This window comes from Scyliorhinus torazame, chromosome 31 (assembly GCF_047496885.1).
Source record: "Scyliorhinus torazame isolate Kashiwa2021f chromosome 31, sScyTor2.1, whole genome shotgun sequence".
In the NCBI taxonomy this organism is placed as follows: domain Eukaryota; kingdom Metazoa; phylum Chordata; class Chondrichthyes; order Carcharhiniformes; family Scyliorhinidae; genus Scyliorhinus; species Scyliorhinus torazame.
The window spans coordinates 24,138,537-24,159,727 of NC_092737.1; the positions used below are offsets into that span (position 1 = coordinate 24,138,537).

At 48.2% G+C, this 21,191-nt stretch overlaps 1 protein-coding gene across 5 annotated transcripts in view; it reads left to right on the plus strand.

The window, feature by feature from the left end:
* LOC140404762 (misshapen-like kinase 1) overlaps positions 1-21,191 on the plus strand; it is a 420,620-nt gene that overhangs the window by 69,745 nt on the left and 329,684 nt on the right. For all 5 annotated transcript variants that reach the window (XM_072493477.1, XM_072493481.1, XM_072493478.1 and 2 more), the window contains exon 2: positions 11,970-12,035. In XM_072493477.1, coding sequence (XP_072349578.1) covers positions 11,970-12,035 — 66 coding nt within the window. The remainder of the gene's footprint in view (positions 1-11,969; positions 12,036-21,191) is intronic.

A 21,191-nucleotide genomic window follows, 5' to 3' on the forward strand; every position in this document is an offset into this window, starting at 1 on the left:
ACAATCTTCTATGTAATGGCTTACATCTTCCTTTAAATTTGGCCACCAACAAAGCTGTTTGAGGTGGGCTGTAGTGGGATCGATTCCCTGATGTTCATGACCGTCTTGGAACAAACAAATCAATTGGTTCCTGTCATAGATTATCATAGAATTTACAGTGCAGGAGGAGGCCATTCGGCCCATCGAGTCTGCACCGGCTCCTGTAAAGAGCACCCTACCCAAGGTCAACACCTCCACCCTATCCCCACAACCCAGCAACCCCACCCGACACTAAGGGCAATTTTGGACACTAAGGGCAATTTATCACGGCCAATCCACCTAACCTGCACATCTTTGGACTGTGGGAGGAAACCGGAGCACCCGGAGGAAACCCACGCGAACACGGGGAGGACGTGCAGACTCCGCACAGACAGTGACCCAAGCCGGAATCGAACCTGGGATCCTGGAGCTGTGAAGTAATTGTGCTATCCACAATGCTACTGTGCTGTCCTGTTCAGGAACCACATAAAGGGTGTCCTTTAACTCCACACCGTCATGTGTGGTCAGTGTATTTCTAAACCACTCGTAGGAGGCGGGATACTTTCCCTTTACAATCTCCTTGAGATTGGTGTCGTGTTTCTGGGCCTCTACTAGATCCTCGATTCTAGTCTGTGTGACCTGAACTGCACTCACTGGCGCGCTTTCGGGGGGTTTCCAAAAATACCCATGTCTGGAACCTGCCTTAGCCAGTGCGTCGGCTTTTACATCTCCAGGGGGGGGAGGAACGATGGTGGCTGCGGACTTTGATGCCAAAAGTCCTGTTCTGGGCTTTTTCTAAAATATGACGGAGCAATGGGGCTGAGGGGAGGGGCTTTCCGTCTGCGGAAACAAATCCTCTTGCTTCACAGGGGCAGAAATTCCGTAAGGCTGTTACAGACATAGAGGCTGTCCGAGTATATGTCTGCTGGGCTGGGGAAGGAATCTGGGTGTTCAACTATGTATGCAATGGCCGCAAGCTCTGCTGCCTGCGCGCCTAAGTGTCCGGGTAGCTTCAACGATATTTCCTCGAGGGAGCGTCCCTGTGCGTCCTCAACATAAATCCCGCAACCTGTTATGCGCTTCCCATCCAAGACTGTGGAAGTTCCATCCACACAAATCTTAATGGGCTCACATGTGTCCGTGTGCGGGGGGGTTGAGTTGAATTATCTATCTTTCTGGGGGGTGTTTTAACGATAAAGGGGCCTGTATTGTGGTGTGGAGAGATAATCTCACATTCATTGGGGGTTCCAGGGTATTGTAAATTGTCGGCTAAGTAGGTGTGTGTCTTTGTCCTTTTCACAGTGATGTCCCGTCCCTGCAAGAGAAGGATCCATCTGGCTGCTCTTATTTGACTGACTCTACCATCCTTGAGTCGTCAGTCCAGTAAAAGTTGGGTGGGGGTGTGTTCGGCCAAAATTGTGATGGGGTTCAGTCCGGTAATATACGAAAAGTACTGGACTGCCCAGAAAACTGCGAGCAGGTGCCTCTCACAGGCTGAAAATCTCTGCTCCACAGCATCTAAAAGTCGGGAGGCGTAAGCCACGGGTCTTAACTGGTCGTGCCGTTCCTGTAGGAGCACGGTTGAAAGGGTGCGGTCTGTGGTCGCTACCTCTATGGCGTAAGGGGAAAGCGGGTCTGGAACTTGTAGTGCGGGGACTGCTATGAGTGCCTGTTTTAAAGAGTCCACAGCATCCGTATGCTGCGGAAGCCATTCCCAGGGGGCTCCTTTCTTTAGGAGGTCTAAGAGGGGCGCTGCCTTGCTGGCGAAACCGTCAATGTGGTTTCGGCAGTAGCCAACCAGTCCTAAAAACGATCGGAGGGCTGAAACGTTCTGGGGAAGGGGCAATTTAGCGATCTAGTCAATTCTTTTATGCTCGATCTCGCGTTTACCGTGCGTGATAATTGTCCCAAATATACCACTTTTTCTTCCAAAATCTGGGCCTTTTTGGGGTTGACTTTGCAACCAATTGAATGTAATAGTTCCAGGAGTTGGACAGAAGCTCAATGTGCTCTTCCTTAGTGTCTGTCTGCAGTAGTAGATCATCTACATACTGTACCAGACATTCGGGGCGAGAACGTTTTGCTAGTCCATTTGCCAGCTGTCGGTGGAAAATGGAGGGGGAGTTGTGGGAGCCTTGTGGAAGGCATGTCCACGTGTACTGCTGCGCTCTGAAAGTGAAGGCAAATTTGTCCTGGCACGCCTTTGCCAATGGAATGGACCAGAATCCATTACTGATGTTCAAAACCGTGAAGTAGCGGGAATTGAGTCCCTGCTTGAGCATGGTCTCGGGACTTATTGCTACGGTGGGGGCTGCTGCGGGGGTGACTTTGTTGAGCTCCCGATAATCGATGGTTAGTCGCCATGATCCATCGGGCTTTCTCACTGGCCAAATCGGGGCATTATTAGTGGAGGCTACTGATCTAAGTATGCCCTGCTCTAATAAGCTCTCTATTACTTTTGAGATTTCTCCCTCTGTCTCTTGGGGAAATCCGTACTGTTTTTGGGGTCTAGGGTCAGGTCCTGTTACTTGTACGGAGCCAGTCATCCGTCCACAGTCGTGCTTGTGGGTCGCGAATGCTACCCTGTTCTTTTGCAGGACTGCCCTAACCTGCTTGTCCGTACTAAGCGTGGTCGGGTTGAACCAAAATTTGCCTACGACGCTAATTTTGTTCATATATTTGCCTATGTTGAGTGTTGCGGGGGCTCTAGCAGATTTTGCCATCTTCCAGACACACTGGTTGACTGGATCGAATGAAAGGTGGTGGGAATTCATGAAGTCAATTCCCAGAATGTGTTCTGCTGTGTGGGGCAGGTCTACTAAAACTATGGGGTGTTTGATGGTGATGGTTCCGATTTGAATGGGTACAGGGGCTGTGATGTGTCCCTGCTGTGAGTGGCGCTGAGGGTGATTGTGTCTGTAGTGGGCCACGTGCCTTTTTGAAATAGGGTGGAGCAATTTATGGTGTTGCGGGACCCTCCTGTGTCCCAAAGAAATTCAATAGGCTGTCCCCGAATTTTCGCTGCGACTATGGGTCATCCTGACCTATCCCAAAGTGTGTCGCAGACGCAACTGGGGGAGCCCGTACACCGTCAGTCCGTTCCGGTCAAGTCCGTCTGATCCGAACGGGCGCTAACGCTATGGATGGGCTCTGCCTTTTTCTTACTCCGAGTGCCTGTCTGTTGGGCTCTCTGTGGCTTTTTAGGGCCATTGCACTCTTTTGTGAAATGTCCCAACTGTCCGCAGTTGTAACACTCTAGTGACTTGGGTGAGGGGCTGTTCTTTCCCTCATTTACTCGGGCGGGGTTGTGATGTGTTGCTTTTACTGCCTGCATGTCTGCGGCGGCCTGCTTTTCTTCGGTGTTTTTAACGGTGGGTTTGCTCTGAACAGATTGCTCCCAAGCGCGGGACAATCTTTTAACCACCCACTTCTCGTTATGGGCCTCTTCTGAGGGATCATAACTAGTGCAGGCTTTCTGTCCTGCATCTGTGGCATGGGAGATAAGGGTGCGGGTCCATTTGGCCATGTAGTCTGGGGACAAATGGGCACGGTCTACGTCTCCAAAGACCGCTGCGAAGTGAATCCACAGGCGTCCAGCGAACGCTGTGGGGTGCTCAGATTTCTTCTGCCTACATTTATTGAGGCCATCTACGGGGTCACCCCGGTTATACCCGATCGCATCCAGGATCGCGGTATGCATTTCTGCAAGGGTGCCTCCTCCTACATTCTGTGGGTCGGGAAGGGCTGCTGCTACCGATTGGTCTAGACTTAGAACCATGAGCTTTACATGCTCTCTCTCATCCAAGCCGTACATATTCGCCTGATGTCTAACTGTGACAAAGAAATGGTGGGGGTCTGAGGCGGGGAGCAACGGTGTGATCTTCTCGCACGCGTCCCGTAATTGGGTCACTGTTAAGGGGGTGGAATATAGATATTCCGCATCGTCCGATGTGGCTGGGTGGTTACAGGGTTCATTGGAGCCTGAACTACCTGCTGTGTAGGGGGTTGGGGTGCTTTTCTCCTTTGGGGCTTTCCCTGCGCACATGTTCCCTGAACATATCTCTGCGCTGTTTCTTGTAACACTTCCCAATCAGGGCCGTCTTCCTGGTCTGACTTTTCCCCAAAGGTTTCCTGAAATCCTTTCTGAACAGAAAGCAGTGATTGCAGCTCAGCAATCTGCTTCGGGCACTTTGCATGATCTATGGTGCTCTGTCTTTGTTCTGTGGCGGCAGCGTGGAGTGCTCTTAAGGCTGCCTTGAGATCACTACACTGTTTCTGTAGCGTCTCTACCTGTTTCTCTGTCTCTTTTACCAGGACTGCACGTTGCGTGTCCTGATAGGCCTTTTCATACTGCGACTGGAAACCGCTTAAATGCGCCAGACAAGACTGGTGACCCCGTTTGGCATCAGCCACCTCTTCATCCTTTGCTGCCAATTTCCTCCTTAATTCTAAATTCTCTTTCTCAACTCCGCTCACATCGACTTTACTCATCCGATGTATGCCCTCAACTTCTTTGCGGAGTGTCTTGACGACCTCCTCTGTGCCTCGCAATTGTGCCAAACAGGACGCGATTGCCATCGGCTTGCGAGCTTTTCCCAAGCTATTTTTATGTATCTCGCTCAGGTTCTCCCACCAAGTATGCCCTATATTTCCGGGACCTGATTCATCGTTATCGCAGAAATCATTCCACAGGGGCCATGTTTTGCGCTTGAGATATTTCCGGATTTCCTCCTCCCAAATGGGACACTGTCCCACTCTACTGCTGCTGGTCGCTGCGACCGCAAATTCCTCAGGGTTCATGAGGCGCTGCATTGCCTGCATGACTATCTTTCCTATCCGACTGCTTCTTCTAAATTTGGAACAGGGGGCTAAGGCGGTGTTGTAAATGCGGGTACGGCTTTCGCTACTTTCCGAAAATACAGACTTCCGACAGTTTTGACGCAACAAAAATCAGTTTTACCTTATAGCCCTGTTAGTTACGCATGCATACACACACTTCTGAATTATGACTATTGACCAGAACTGCTTGAACACTTGTGGTTTTCTGTTTCCAATTGGGCTCCTAATTCAAATTTCTTGTGTTCTCCCGGAGTGGTTTTCCACTTCTAGATCGAGTCCCACCAAAGTCGCCAAAATGTTGCTCGTTTTAGCCTTAGTTTAATTGCTCTTATTCTGTCACCTTTGCTCTTGAGTTGCCAGGTATCTTTCTGATACCGCCATGTGGTTCAAGTCAGAGTAATGATTAATAATCCAACACACCGCTTAGTAAGAGTTAAATCAACGCTCATTTATTATATACAGCAATTAATACTTATACATTAATTCTGCTTCTATGCTACTTCCTACAACTAACAGGCCAATACTTAACTTTGGAAATGGCCCACCAGGTCAGGGAAACGAATGGCCTTTCGTATGGGTTCTGAGCCTGCGGGATTCAAAGCTGGTACAGGTCGATAGTCAGGAGTGTCTATCTTGTAGCGATCATTGGAGTAAGACGTACGATTCTAGCTGCTGTTGTAGAAGGTCAGCAGAAGGGTCTCCAAGGGTGTGGAGAGGAGACTAAGGGAAGAAGGGTCGATTTGAACTTGGCCCCTATTCTTATAGTCCCCAGGGGCTTCCCGCCTCTCTCGGCGGACCTTGTACCTGGTTCCAAGTGATTGGACTTGGTCCCAATCACTTGGTTCGATATTCTCCAATGCTGGAGCGATTCCTTGATCGAGGGGTGGTCGTTTACCTCTCTTTGTGTCAGCTCCTGCTGGCGCCGAAAAGTCTGGGTCGGCTTTGTGTTACTAATTTGTAGCATATTGTTCCCGGGATTGCTACTTAATATGCAGATGGCTGGTGTGTTGTTGTGTTGATGGCTGCGGGTATCGATTCGGTCTGGCTTCCCCAGAGGCGAATACACTGTTTTACCTGCAGCTGTCTGTTTGAGTCCTGTTGGATGATTTTCCCATCAGCCTCTTCCGTCCGCCATTTTAAATCTGGGTTTGGCCATTCTAATCGGGAGTTAGCCATTTTACATGGCTACAAATCGGAATCTCGGGCCTGGGTTCAGTCGTGTGCGTGAGATGGCAAATCCGTCTGACTCTGTCGCTGCCGGTGCACTGGGGAATGGGATGGACATGCTGGTTGAGGGCACGGTGCTTGTGGGTGGCACTGTAGCTTCAAAGCGCCAGTGTCCCATGTTCGATTTGCGGCTTGGGTCACTGTCTGTGCGGAGTCTGCACGTTCTCCATAACCCTTCAACCCATTACCAAATAAAAATCTAACTCCTCAAATTTACTCGCTGTCCCAGCGTCCACCGCACTCTAGGGCAGCCTTTGGGAGAAGTAGTTTCTCCTCAAATCTGTTTTAAACTTGATGATACCTTTTATCCTACCTCTCTTTCTAGAAAGCCCCACAAATGGAAGCATCCGCTCCACGTCTACTTTATCCATATCTTTTAGCATCTTGTATACCTCAATTTTGTCTCCCCTCATTCTTCTGATGCTTTTCGAGGAAGCCTCTGACACTTGTAACAGCTGCTGCTTTAAACACTTCTGTTTGGGGCAGCAGATATTAGGGAAGGGTAAGTGAAAATGCAGTGATCTTTCACTGGACTGATCTTCAGCTTACAGGCCGATGGGGGTCTCCGATGGGGGTCAGTGAACGAGTCTGATTTCAACCTTGCGGACCACTGCGATGAAGGCGGGTCACTCGTGCGGCCCAGCCCAGGCTGCCCAGCACGCTCTTTTCTCCAAGCGATTGATGGATTGACCTGCGGTCTGTTCCTGTTTTCTGAGATTTTCACGTGTTCGCCTCAAAACGAGTTTCATTCCCTTGCACATTGGACCTCAACAGCTGTCACTGTTGATGCAAAGTGCTGTTCCTGTTCCCTTCTCCTCTAGGCAGACGACTCAACGTAATAGATTCCTCAGCAAGATGTTTATTAATAGCTATTGTGCAGCAGAATGTTTCAATAAGATCTGCTTTTGGCCCATTCACTTGCTGTGCATTTGTAGCGATTGTGATGACACTTAATTTTTTTTAGACACTGTCCAAATGCAGTGGCTCAAAGTGTGTGTTCGTGCGGGCGCGTGTGCGTATATGATGTTGGGAGGGAGTTTGGAACTGTTTGCGACAGATGGGAAGAACTGTTTGCTACAGATGTGAGTTGCAACAGATGTGAGAAAAGTCCATTTGATCAGTAGGAATTTCCCGAAAAGATTTATTACTTGAGGCAAGTGCGTGAAACATTGCTTATTCTGCTTCCGTCTCAAACCTTTTTTTTCATCGACTTTAGCATAACCCCCCCACACACACACACACCTGGGCGGCGCGCGGTAGCACAGTGGTTAGCACAGTTGCTTCACAGCTCCAGGGTCCCAGGTTCAATTCTCAGCTTGGGTCACTGTCTGTGCAGAGTCTGCACGCCCCCCCCCCCCCCCCCCGTGTCTGCGTGGGTTTCCTCCGGGTGCTCTGGTTTCACCCCACAGTCCGTGATGTGCAGGTTAGGTGGATTGGCTGTGATCAATTACCCCTTAGTGTTCAAAAAAAAAGGTTGGGTTGAGTTCCAGGGGTGGGTCGGAGGTGTGAGCTGAAGTGGGGGTGCTCTTTCCAAGAGCCGGTGCAGGCTCGATGGGCCGGGTGGCCTCCTTCTGCACTGTGGGTTCTATGATTCCGCCTTGATGATATGAAATTTCCCAGCAAACGCAAGTGTTTTCTGCCTGAGATTTATACAATTCTCAAAAAGAAATCCCATGTTGGTTCCCCTTGAGTATTTCATGTTTGCCAATTAAATGTCTCTGTCATCTGGAGTGCCTCAGAGATTCATGTGATGGTACTTGTGGCAAATTGCTCACTCCGGCTGTGTTGCATCTTCACATCCAGTGTAAATCTTTGCCGCTCTTAAATATTGCAGGGCTAATGGCAACTTTATATTTGTTATTCACGTCTCCGCCTTGTTGCTGCTGTTCACCTCTTGTAGCTCAACATAATGAAGGACGTTCGGTCCCATTGCTTCCGTGCGTTTGGTTATGTTAAAGTCGATGGCCGAATTTTTAAAATATGCTCCATATCTGGTGTTTATTATTGATTTATACGTGTTCCTTGCAAATTTACTGGGACCTGCTGAAATAGCATTGGGCCCTTACTGCCAGCCAGAGTGCATTGTGTATTCCGGAATGTAACCTCCGCATGCGGCAGCTTGAGATGGAAATAATTGCTGGCTTTACCCGCCTCCCAATAATGGAAATACTCCACCCTGACTAGGAAGCTGCGTAAGACACAGCAACCCCAATTTCAAAAAGGCTAGCTAGTGCTGCAGTCATTTGCCTTGTACCTCTCTAAAAAGGCTTCAAAGAACAAAGAACAGCACAGGAACAGGCCCTTCGGCCCTCCAAGCCTGCGCCGACCATGCTACCCGTCTAAACTAAAATCCTCTGCACTTCCGGGGTCCGTATCCCTCTATTCCCATCCTATTCATGTATTTGTCAAGACGTCCCTTAAACGTCACTATCGTCCCTGCTTCCACCTCCGACAGCGAGCTCCAGGCACCCACTACCCTCTGTGTAAAAAAAACAACAAACAAAAAAAACCTCCCTCGCACATCTTCTCTAAACCTTGCCCCATGGACAGCACCTTTCAAACCCATGATCATTACCATCTAGAAGGACATGGGGCAAGTATAGATCAAGTAAGGACAGATGATTTCCTTCTCGAAGAGGCATGGGAGCACCACCTGGAAGATGCCTTCAACATACTCACATCCTCACTTGGAACTATTTCGGCCGTTCCTTCCCTGTCGCTGGGTGTTTTTTTTACCGGCGGTGCGTTGGTTCCATTCCCGCTGCCACAGGGCCTCTGCTGTTGTTCTTTGCCACGCATGAAGAGCTGGCACGTTTGCATTTTGTTTCGCATTTTGAACTTTGGCGCCGTCTTGCTCGGATGTCTTTTGTATGTCGGCCATCGGTCGAGGTTGCACCAAGATAAACGGGCGCTGTTGTTTCTCGGTCTCTTGTCAATCGAGGAGATGGAAGTTCCCTCTTGGCGCTGGCATTGTGGAGGTGGAAGACGGTTTTGCTGCTGGGCTGGAGTTACAGTCCTTACAGTAGTTAGCCAGCTTTGCAACATGGCTGTTTAGTGTTGCCTCTAATTTAATCTAGCGCCAGATCGGGCCATTTTTCAAGCAGTGGAATACAGGGGGCAAATCCTACAAAAAACGCCAATGCCATTTCAGATGCTCTCCGTGCATCAGCCAACAATCCTACAACTCTGAAAGAAGTGGAACTCTTTAAGGAAAACAAAGACCGAGACATTTCAGCTGTAATCACTACATGCGAGGGTGATTAGCCCTAATGTTGCAAATCTGCCTCTTCACCAATTTGATCTGCGTCGAAGGATTGAAGTGATTTCGATTCCTTTTTTAAAAGGTTTAAATTAACTCCTATCGTAAAGACTGTGACGTTATTGCAGCACCGTTGGGATAGTTCTTTCCGAAGTGTGTACCTGTCATGCTGAAAAAAGAGCTTTTCACGGGTTGTGTGTGTCTCTGTCGAGGCTGGTATTTGTTACCCAGCCAGAGTCATGAGGAAGACCATAGGAATAGGATATCTGGACCAACTACCTCAATCTGGGGCTGGTTTAGCACACTGGGCTACATAGCTGGCTTTTAAAGACGTCCAAGGCAGGCCAGCATCACGGTTCAGTTCCCGTACCAGCCTTCCCGAACAGGATGTGGCGACTAGGGGTTTTTCACAGTAACTTCATTGAAGTCTACTTGTGACAATAAGCGATTTTCATTTCTTTTCATTCTTCGTCATCGTAAATCATCGCAATTTGTACCTCAACCCCGTTTCGATACTTTTGTCCAGCACCAATTCTGTTGATGTCGGTTTAGAAAGTTTAAACCGGCCCGGCATTTAATAAAAAAAAAAAAAGCCTTTCTGGGGAGGGCGCTCTGCTTGAACAGGATGGAGGAAGCAGTTTCCATGCTAATTTGCTACAGGGGCATAATTACTTGATAACCCTACAGGGCTGTGTGGGAATGCGGCGGATTGGTCATCGCTTTCGAAGATCCAGCACCGGTCCAAGCCCGAATGGGATATGAATGGTCTACCCCTCTCCTCTACGACCCTACAGCCAATGTCTTTTGGAAGTCCATATGGGCACCATCAATGGCTGTAGACGCTCGCTCCCCTGATCCCTTCAAGAAAGCTACATCAATCGATCTCTGATCTGTTCGTGCACATTCTGGTGCTTGGCCATTCTGTCCCTGATGACATTCCTTTAGCCTCTCACCTGGTACATGCAAAAATAAAATGTCATCCTTTTGGAGGTAAGTATGGTCTATCCAATTTTTACCTGGGCCATCTTATTTTGCTGTGATGGGCCGAATGGTCTCCTGTACTGTCGGGATTCTATGGAATTGCAGATATTGCCCGTCTCCGGGTCGAAGGCAGCAAGTCACCAGCTGTCATAAGATTAATCATTCCACTTCTGGGAAGGGGGTGGTTTGATGCTTGTAGAGGTGGAAAGACCAGTCTATTATCTGGTTGTTTTTCTGCTGTTTGCTGCCGTGTGCACAGCCAGTGAGCACATCACAGATACGTTGAGTGTCCATTTAACGTCTTTTTATCTGCTTAAGTGCAGATAATTGGCCTTTCGAGGCAAGCTTTACCATTTGAGGAAACAAATGTCCGTTCAAAGACATTTCTTCCCTTAATACCAGACTGAATGAAACACTTTAGCCTGAATTGCAGTTGAACAATTCTATCTTTGAAGAAAAATAAATTGACAGCAGATTTCTGTTGCCGGAGCTTTTTAGTTTTAAACAAAAAAAGCGCAAGGCATTTTTTGGCAATATCGGTCAGCAATTGGTATTATAAAATGATGCCACCTCTCCCCTGCACTGGGCCTGACGATTTTACATCAAATGACAAATAAACTGTGTTTGGGTAAAGGGTTCAACTCGGGAATTGTTCCTCCTGGGCACTGTTTTTATACGTTTAAATATATGCTCCCGTTTCTCATGCATCTCTCGGTACCAAATTTGAGGGTCTTAATTTAGGATTGTTAAAAATGTTTTGGCGATATGGTTAACACGAGCGAGGCAACATGTATTACCCATCTCTAATTTCTATGAGGGTATTAGTAATCAGTCCACATTAGCCCATTGGCACCGCTCTCCACACCAGGTGGATAGCATGGTGGCACAGTAGTTAGCACCGCTGCCTCGCAGCGCCAGGGACCCGGGTTCAATTCCGGCCTGGGGTGACTGTCTGTGCGGAGTGTACACGTTCTCCCCACGTCTGCGTGGGTTTCCTCCGGGTGCTCCGGTTTCCCCCCTCAGTCTAAAGATGTGCGGGTTAGGTGGATTGGCCATGATAAATTACCCTTTAGTGTCCAAAGGATGGGGTTAGGTGGGGGTGTCCGGATACGGGGTGGGGGTGGGTGGGCCTAGCTAGGGTGCTCTTTCAGAGAGAGGGTCGGTGTAGACACGAGGGGCCGAATGGCCTCCTGCACTGCAGGAATTCTAATTTTGTTTTCCCAAATAAGGGGCAATTTAGCGTGGCCAGTCCACCTACCCTGCATACCTTTGGGTGGTGGGGGTGAGACCCGCGCAGACACGGGGAGAATGTGCAAACTCCACACGGGCAGTGACCCGGAGCCGGGATCGAACCCGGGTCCTCGGCGGCGTGAGGCAGCGGTGCTAACCAACTGTGCCACCGTGCCGCCGGAGGAATTCTAATTCTGAAGAGGCAATTGGTTGTATGAAGTTTGAGAAGCAGCACTCCGCGAGCGTGGGGTGGGGGGGGGGGGGGGGGGGGGGGGGGGAGGGGAGAGAGCAGCTGGAATGCTTTGCCTTTTGAGATGGAAAGTTTATTTTAAACTTCCGCAGTGCAGAATTGCTGTGACACCTTAAAAATGCTAACTGTTCTGCTTCACTCACCATATGTTTTTGCTCTCTACAGGACCCTGCGGGTATATTCGAACTGGTGGAAGTTGTTGGAAATGGCACCTACGGACAAGTCTACAAGGTAAAGCGAAAAAGAAAAACTCGCCTTGGCTTTTGCTACCAGAAATTATTTGGAATACTTGCAAAGTGCCAATTCTGCTTTTGGTGGGCGCAAAGTTTGTGCAATGCCTGTTCAAATTGTCTGATTGAAACCTAACTTCACCTTTCTTTACTAATAGCAGCCCAATCACCAGAGGTAACAGTGCCCATTCCCCCTGGAGTTGATAAACAGTGCTTCATCACACGATGAGCAGAATATTTCCCCATCACCGACACTCTTGGCTGATGTCAGCTTGCCTCTGGGCCTCAGCGCGGAGCCTTTTGCTATGCGTTGAGAACTGAGGTACTGTGTTCCTAAAACAAACGCAAAATCATGAAAGTTCAAAAAGGAAAGTTGCTGGATTTAGTTTTGCTGTGACCCTGCAGCGAAATGGCCCTCGTTCATTCTGGCACCCGATTTTTAACAAAGTTATGAAGAGGGCTGGTTTTAGCTCTCACTGCTGACAGAGGTTGAAAGGTCTGGGTTTTTTGCCAAGCGACAAATATGCTTCTTAAATCCTGTGTTCGCAAAGGTGCCATTACGAAAGCGGAATCAATAGCTGATGATGGTGGGGAAAATGTGGCTGGCTAGCACAAGATAAAGCACAGATGGATGCACTGCTATGGAAGGCCATAAATATTAATAATGAAGCCTCCGCCATGATTGAGTGAAGGAGAAATTGGCCCGGAATCTGGCTGTAACTCACAATGGGAATAGTTTGTGCGACGGAGTTTATTGAAATGCTTTACGAGGCGTCTTAAATGGCAGACGAGGGATCCCGCAAGTGGGAGGGCAGTGTTGGATTCCTATCAAATTGATGGGGGTAATAGACCAGATGACACATAGAATCTGCTCTTCAAAAAGCTCTTCATTTTAGTTGTTGAATTGAAAACGGAGCAAAATAAAGGCTGCGTAGACCTGGGTTTCATGGGGGGCAGACTTCAAATGAGGGAAATGCTACAAGTAAGAAATTAACTGGAAAGAGCTATTGTTATGGGTCCGGGTTGACAGAACCCCAAAGTGTAGCATGGAGTTCAACTGACCCACAACTTTTAATAGATTGTGGTGTAGGGAGCACACGGCGTACTCTCCAGGTGTGATGCAGCAGAAATAGGCATGGGTTTTTAAAAACAAAACAATGTTTATTCTATCAACTCAAGTTCCCTTTTTAAAACAACCATTGAATATCTTAACACCCATTACTTCAAAGATAACCCCAAAAGACTACAACACTAAATAATCCTTCAAACTGTTCCTTTAAACATCCAAAAGACTTCAAACCTTCAAAAATAGGAGCACATTAGGGTTACATTCAATATATTTATAGTCTTTGGATTGCAGAAATCAACAGACCAGCTCTGAGTTTCTTCATGCAGCTCACAGCAAAACACACAGGCACTCCCAGCTGCTTTCTCAAACTGAAACTCAAAATGCAGAAGTGAGCTCGGCTCCCCCCACCCTCTGACATCACTTCAGTAATATGATCAGCTCCATTTCTTAAAGGTACATTACTTAAACATCCATTTCTTAAAGGTACTCTCACATGACACTATTTAAAATGGAGGGCGAGGGTGGTTGAAGCGATCGCTGTTTTGGCCTGAAATTAGGAATTTCCTCACTCTGGGAATGTCTGGAATTGTTTTGCTCAGTGACTGCTCTGCCGTTGAGTATCTTCCGCGTAGCGATTGGCAGATTTCTGAACCCCCTGATATCGGGATTGGGCAGGAAAGTGGAGTTGAGGTCAAAGATTGACCATACTTGAACAAATGGCGGAGCTGGCTTTTGGGCCTGTGCGGCCTACTCCTCCTGTTTCACAGAATCCGTACAGTGCAAAAGGAGGCCGTTTGGCCCATCGAGTGGGCACCGACCCTCCGAAAGAGCACCCCCACCTCGGCCCGCTCCCTTGCCCCCCCCCGGTAACTCTTACCTATCCTTTGGACACACAAAAGGGAATGGGATGCGCAGTACTGGAAAGACAAGCCGTGTTAAAGCATCAATGAATGAGAGGAATGTTGCAGAAAATATCACCGCTTTCCTCGGGGTTGGATACGAGACGATTTTGGAACGCTGAACCACAGCAGTGTTGTGACGATGCAGAGTCATTTTTAGGAGTGAAAGAGACTCCTGACTGCAGAGACAGAGAGCACACTTGAAACCTGGAGCCCCATTATCAAGCACATTGTTGGAAAGTTTAGCAAGCTGAAGATTAACCAAAGTGTTCTCACGGCTTCCATCTGACTGCTGATGGGGTAGGCTGGCGGGAATGTAACTTCCCGCACCAAAGCTCATCCAGGACCGAATTAGGGGTAGGATTTGCAGTTCCACAAGCCGGCACTACATCATTCAGTAAGATTATGGCTGATCCTGGACTTCCCAAGGATTGGCATGGTGGCACAGTGGTCAGCGCTGCGGCCTCGCAGCGCCAAGGATTGGGTTCGATTCCAACCTTGGGAGACTGTCTGTGTGCGGAGTTTGCACGTTCTTCCCGTGTCTGTGCGGGTTTCCTCCGGGTGCTCCGGTTTCCTGCCACAGTGCAAAGATGTGCAGGTTAGGTGGATTGGCCATGCTAAATTGCCCCTTAGTATTCAAAGATGTGCAGGTTAGGTGGATTGGCTGTGCTAAATTGCCCCTTAGTGTCCAAAGATGTGCAGGTTAGGTGGATTGACCGTGCTAAATTGTCCCTTAGTATTCAAAGATGTGCAGGTTATGTGGATTGACCATGATAGAATTGCCCCTTAGTATTCAAAGATGTGCAGGTTAGGTGGATTGGCCATGATAGAATTGCCCCTTAGTGTCCAAAGATGTGCAGGTTAGGTGGATTGACCATGATAGAATTGTCCCTTAGTATTCAAAGATGTGCAGGTTAGGTGGATTGGCCATGATAGAATTGCTCCTTAGTATTCAAAGATGTGCAGGTTAGGTGGATTGGCCATGATAGAATTGCCCCTTAGTGTCCAAAGATGTGCAGGTTAGGTGGATTGACCATGATAGAATTGCCCCTTAGTATTCAAAGATGTGCAGGTTAGGTGGATTGGCCATGATAGAATTGCCCCTTAGTATTAAAAGATGTGCAGGTTAGGTGGATTGGCCATGATAGAATTGCCCCTTAGTGTCTGAAGATGTGCAGGTTAGGTGGATTGGCTGTGCTAAATTGTCCCTTAGTATTCAAAGATGTGCAGGTTAGGTGGATTGACCATGATAGAATTGCCCCTTAGTGGCTGAAGATGTGCAGGTTAGGTGGATTGGCCATGAAAGAATTGCCCCTTAGTGTCCGAAGATGTGCAGGTTAGGTGGATTGGCCATGAAAGAATTGCCCCTTAGTGGCCGAAGATGTGCAACTTAAGTGAGGTTACGGGGATAGGGCTGGGGAGTGGGCCTAGATAGGGTGCTCTTTCAGAGGGTCGGTGCAGACTCGATGGGCCGAATGGCCTTCCTGCAGTGCAGGTTCTATGATTCAGCTTCACTTGCCTGCCATAGAACATAGAACATAGAACGATACAGCGCAGTACAGGCGCTTCGGCCCACGATGTTGCACCGAAATAAAAGCCATCTAACCTACACTATGCCATTATCATCCATATGCTTATCCAATAAGCGTTTAAATGCCCTCAATGTTGGCGCGTTCACTACTGTTGCAGGTAGGGCATTCCACGGCCTCACCACTCTTTGCGTAAAGAACCTACCTCTGACCTCTGTCCTATATCTATTACCCCTCAGTTTAAAGCTATGTCCCCTCGTGCTAGCCATTTCCATCCGCGGGAGAAGGCTCTCACTGTCCACCCTATCTAATCCCCTGATCATTTTGTATGCCTCTATTAAGTCTCCTCTTAACCTTCTTCTCTCTAACGAAAACAACCTCAAGTCCACCAGCCTTTCCGCATAAGATTTTCCCTCCATACCAGGCAACATCCTGGTAAATCTCCTCTGCACCCGTTCCAAAGCTTCCACGTCCTTCCTATAATGAGGTGACCAGAACTGTACGCAATACTCCAAATGCGGCCGTACCAGAGGTTTGGACAGCTGCAACCTGACCTCATGACTCCGGAACTCAATCCCTCTACCAATAAAGGCCAACACACCATAGGCCTTCTTCACAACCCTATCAACCTGGGTGGCAACTTTCAGGGATCTATGTACATGGACACCTAGATCCCTCTGCTCATCCACACTTCCAAGAACTTTACCATTAGCCAAATATTCCGCATTCCTGTTATTCCTTCCAAAGTGAATCACCTCACACTTCTCTACATTAAACTCCATTTGCCACCGCTCAGCCCAGCTCTGCAGCTTATCTATGCCATGTTCTCTTCTACTTTCATTCCCTGGAGTCCACTGGTGTGGGTAAAACGCCAATGAGTTGGACAGTAGAAAGGTGATGCCGATACCGTCAAACAAAATGCAGGTCAGATTTCAAAAGCCTTGTTAGCTGCTGGCTGTTTTACTGTAAGACTTTCAACCAGACCTCCAAATGACCCAGTAACCGTTACAAACAATCACATTACCTGTCCTAGAAATATTTCTGAAAGACACCTTCTATACGTTGTATTTAGGAGTGTGTTGTACAATTCATGTCGGTGCGTCACTTGTGTGACTAATGATAAAACATTAATGTGTTGCAACTTGTAATCAAGTGGCACATTGGGCAGGAAGTGGGTGAGACATATACGCTGTTGGTCAGTCTGTTCCCAGGGTTCGAAGGGCCTTTCTGAAGGCGAGACAAGATAGTGGCTGAGCAGAATGCCCTCGATACTGAACTTGCGAGTCACAACGCAATTGTTCTGCGGGTAACAAATCGAAAAGCATAATTGATGCACTGAGTGTTGCTGTTCGGGAACTGGATTTTCTGAGGGTTGCACCTCACCCGAGTCCTTTCAGTCAGCGACAAGCGCGCCGTTTTGGCTTGACGCCGCGATGCTAACACTTGACCAATGCTCTCTCCAGAACGTCAGCAAGAAAGCGTGATAAGTAAAAATAGAATTAGTGGTAATTGTGTGCCCTTTCTCCTCTTCATCTGAATGAATGAAGGACTCAACGAATCGCAAAACCTCAGTGCAGAAGGAGGCCGTTCGGCCCATCATTCTCCAATTGAGCATTCTTTCCCCCATGCCCTTGCACGTTGTAAGGGTACAATGCATCGATAATTGCCACAACTATTCATCCATGTCCTGTCACTCTGACGCAGTGCATTGCAGTGTTCGCCTGACTGATCATGTGGGATTCTGTTTTGCTGCCTCCTGTGAAGTGAATCATGAATACCAGCTTTCATTCAAACAGCATGACCCCCATCACAGTCTATTTACTCAATGGTTCTGAGTATCATAAGTGTTCACCATAATGTTTTTATCATACATCATCTGTTCTGGAGGGGATGATTTGTTTTCAAGAAGGGGGACACAGTGGGTGCTTTCATAACATCACAAGATGGGTACAGATGGAGGTGATCTCTGTTCATCATCCAGAAGGTTTCTATAGGTCACAGAACCCCTTCAGTGCTGTAGGAGGCCATTCGGCCCATCAGGGCTGCACCGACCCTCTGAAAGAGTACCGTGCCCATGCCCCCCCCCCCCACCCAATACTTGTAACCCAGTAACCCCACCTAAATCTTTGGACACTTAAGGGACAATTTATCATGGCAAATCCATCACATCTTTGGACTGTGGGAGGAAACCGGAGCACCCGGAAATCCATGCAGACACAGGGAGAATGTGAAAACTCCACGCAGATAGTTACCCAAGGCTGGAATTGAACCCGGGTCCCTGATGCTGTGAGGCAGCAGTGCTTACCACTGAGCCACATCCCACCATCGCAGCAACCCCCCCATATCTCTTAATGCCAAAGTTTAGTTTGCAGATTTAACTTTTCTACGCCATTTATTATTTTAACGTCTTGTGTGAGCTTCAGTGTCCTCCAATTTAGGGCAGCACAGTGGTTAGCACTGTTGCTTCTAGGGTCCCAGGTTCGATTCCTGGCTTGGGTCACTGTCTGTGCGGAGTCTGCACGTTGTCCCCGTGTCTGCGTGGGTTTCCTCCGGGTGGTCCGGTTTCCTCCCACAAGTCCCGAAAATGTGCTGTTCGGTGAATTGGACATTCTGAATTCTCCCTCCGTGTGCCCGAACAGGCGCCGGAATGTGGCGACTAGGGGCTTTTCACAGTAACTTCATTGCAGTGTTAATGTGAGCCTACTTGTGACATTAATAAAGATTATCATTATTTAAGTATCTGGACAAGTAAAGCCATTCTCCTCGGTCACCGTTGCAAATTCCATATGGCTCTCAGCGATTTCAAGCCCTTCCTAACCACGAACGCTTGCCAAAGTCCTCTCCTGCACTAACGCCCACACAAATATTTCAGAGCATATCATTTTTTTTGTTTCCCCCTCCCCCCCCTCAGTTATGTGCCAGTCACCCAGAAAATTAAATCACCAAAGAAACATCCATCATACGGCACCATTGAGAAGGAGCAAGCAGAGCATGTGTGTGACAGAAGAGGAACTCTGTCAGACGGCAGCTTGAGTTATGGTGTGCATGTTGGGTTTGAGCTTGTCCTCGGTAAGTTGAGGCCGCTCGTCGTTACAGGAGAGTTGGGATGTGGATATTTTGGCGCTGATTCAGATGGTATTTGGCTTGAAAAGATTCAACCTTAGTTTGTGTTTTCTAAGGTTTTATCGTTTTGTGAAAAAACAGTCTTGGCTCCTCTGTGAATCCCCTCCGTGGCCAGCTTGTGCCCAGACCATTCAGTCACAGGATGTGCGCATCACTGATGAGGCTAACATTTATTGCCCATCCCGAACAACTCATTGGCTCGCTGGGCCCCTTCAGAGGGAACTTCAGCATCAGTCTCCATACTGTGGGTGTGGAATAGTAGGCTCCCTTATCCGCAGGAGACTTGTGGGAGGAAACCAGAGCACCCGGAGGAAACCCACGCAGACAAGGGGAGAACGTGCAGACTCTGCACAGACAGTGACCCAAGCCGGGAATCGAACCTGGGTCCCTGGCGCTGTGAAGCAACAGTGCTAACCACATGAACCGTGTACATTTTTACAGCAATCTTGTGGTTTCATGCCCATCAAACAATATAGAAAAGCATAGGGACAGGCCCTTTGGCCCTCCAAGTCTGCCCCGACCATGCTGCCCATCTAAACTAAAATCTTCTACACTTCCTGGGTCCGTATCCCTCTATTCCCATCCTATTCATGTATTTGTCAAGATGCCCCTTAAAGGTCACTATCGTACCTGCTTCCACCTCCTCCTCCGGTAGCGAGTTCCAGGCACCCACTACCCTCTGTGTATAAAAAAAAAAAAAAAAACGTCCCTCGCACATCTCTAAACTTTGACCCTGACCCCTTAAACCTCTGTCCCTGAGTAATTGACTCTTCCACCCTGGGAAAAAGCTTCTGACTATCCACTCTGTCAACATCCTGAGGTCCTCAAAGCAGAATATGGGGAGTTAGGAAGAAAGTTGAGAAGTCTGACTTCAAAGGTTGTGATCTCAGGATTACTACCAGTGCCACGTGCTAGACAGAGTAGAAAGTATCCGATAAATACGTGGCTGGAGAGATGGTGCGTGGGGGAGGGTTTCAAATTCCTGGGACATTGGGACCGGTTCGGGGGGAGGTGGGTCCTACACAAACTGGACGGGTGACACCTGGGCAGGACCGGGACTGATGTCCGAGAGAGTATTTGCTAGAGTGGTTGGGGAGGGTTTAAACTAATATGGCAGGGGAATGGGAACATAGTCAGAGGAACATAGAACATAGAATGATACAGCGCAGTACTACAGGCCCTTCGGCCCACGATGTTGCACCGAAACAAAAGCCATCTAACCTACACTATGCCATTATCATCCATATGTTTATCCAATCAACTTTTAAATGCCCTCAATGTTGGCGAGTTCACTACTGTTGCAGGTAGGGCATTCCACGGCCTCACCACTCTTTGCATAAAGAACCTACCTCTGACCTCTGTCCTATATCTATTACCCCTCAGTTTAAAGCTATGTCCCCTCGTGCCAGCCATTTCCATCCGCGGGAGAAGGCTCTCACTGTCCACCCTATCTAACCCCCTGATCATTTTGTATGCCTCTATTAAGTCTCCTCTTAACCTTCTTCTCTCCAACGAAAACAACCTCAAGTCCATCAGCCTTTCCTCATAAGATTTTCCCTCCATAGCAGGCAACATCCTGGTAAATCTCCTCTGCACCCGCTCCAAAGCCTCCACGTCCTTCCTATAATGCGGTGACAAGAACTGTACGCAATACTCCAAATGCGGCCGTACCAGAGTTTTGTACAGCTGCAACATGACCTCATGACTCCGGAACTCAATCCCTCTACCAATAAAGGCCAACACTCCATAGGCCTTCTTCACAACCCTATCAACCTGGGTGGCAACTTTCAGGGATCTATGTACATGGACGCCTAGATCCCTCTGCTCATCCACACTTCCAAGAACTTTACCATTAGCCAAATATTCCACATTCCTGTTATTCCTTCCAAAGTGAATCACCTCACACTTCTCTACATTAAACTCCATTTGCCACCTCTCAGCCCAGCTCTGCAGCTTATCTATGTCCCTCTGTAACCTGCTACATCCTTCCACACTGTCGACAACACCACCGACTTTAGTGTCGTCTGCAAATTTACTCACCCACCCTTCTGCGTCTTCCTCTAGGTCATTGATAAAAATGACAAACAGCAACGGCCCCAGAACAGATCCTTGTGGTACGCCACTTGTAACTGAACTCCATTCTGAACATTTCCCATCAACCACCACCCTCTGTCTTCTTTCAGCTAGCCAATTTCTGATCCACATCCCTAAATCTCCCTCAATCCCCAGCCTCCGTATTTTCTGCAATAGCCTACCGTGGGGAACCTTATCAAACGCTTTACTGAAATCCATATACACCACATCAACTGCTCTACCCTCGTTTACCTGTTCAGTCACCTTCTCAAAGAACTCGATAAGGTTTGTGAGGCATGACCTACCCTTCACAAAGCCATGCTGACTATCCCTGATCATATTATTCCTATCGAGATGATTATAAATCTTGTCTCTTATAATCCCCTCCAAGACTTTACCCACTACAGACGTGAGGCTCACCGGTCTATAGTTGTCGGGGTTGTCTCTGCTCCTCTTTTTGAACA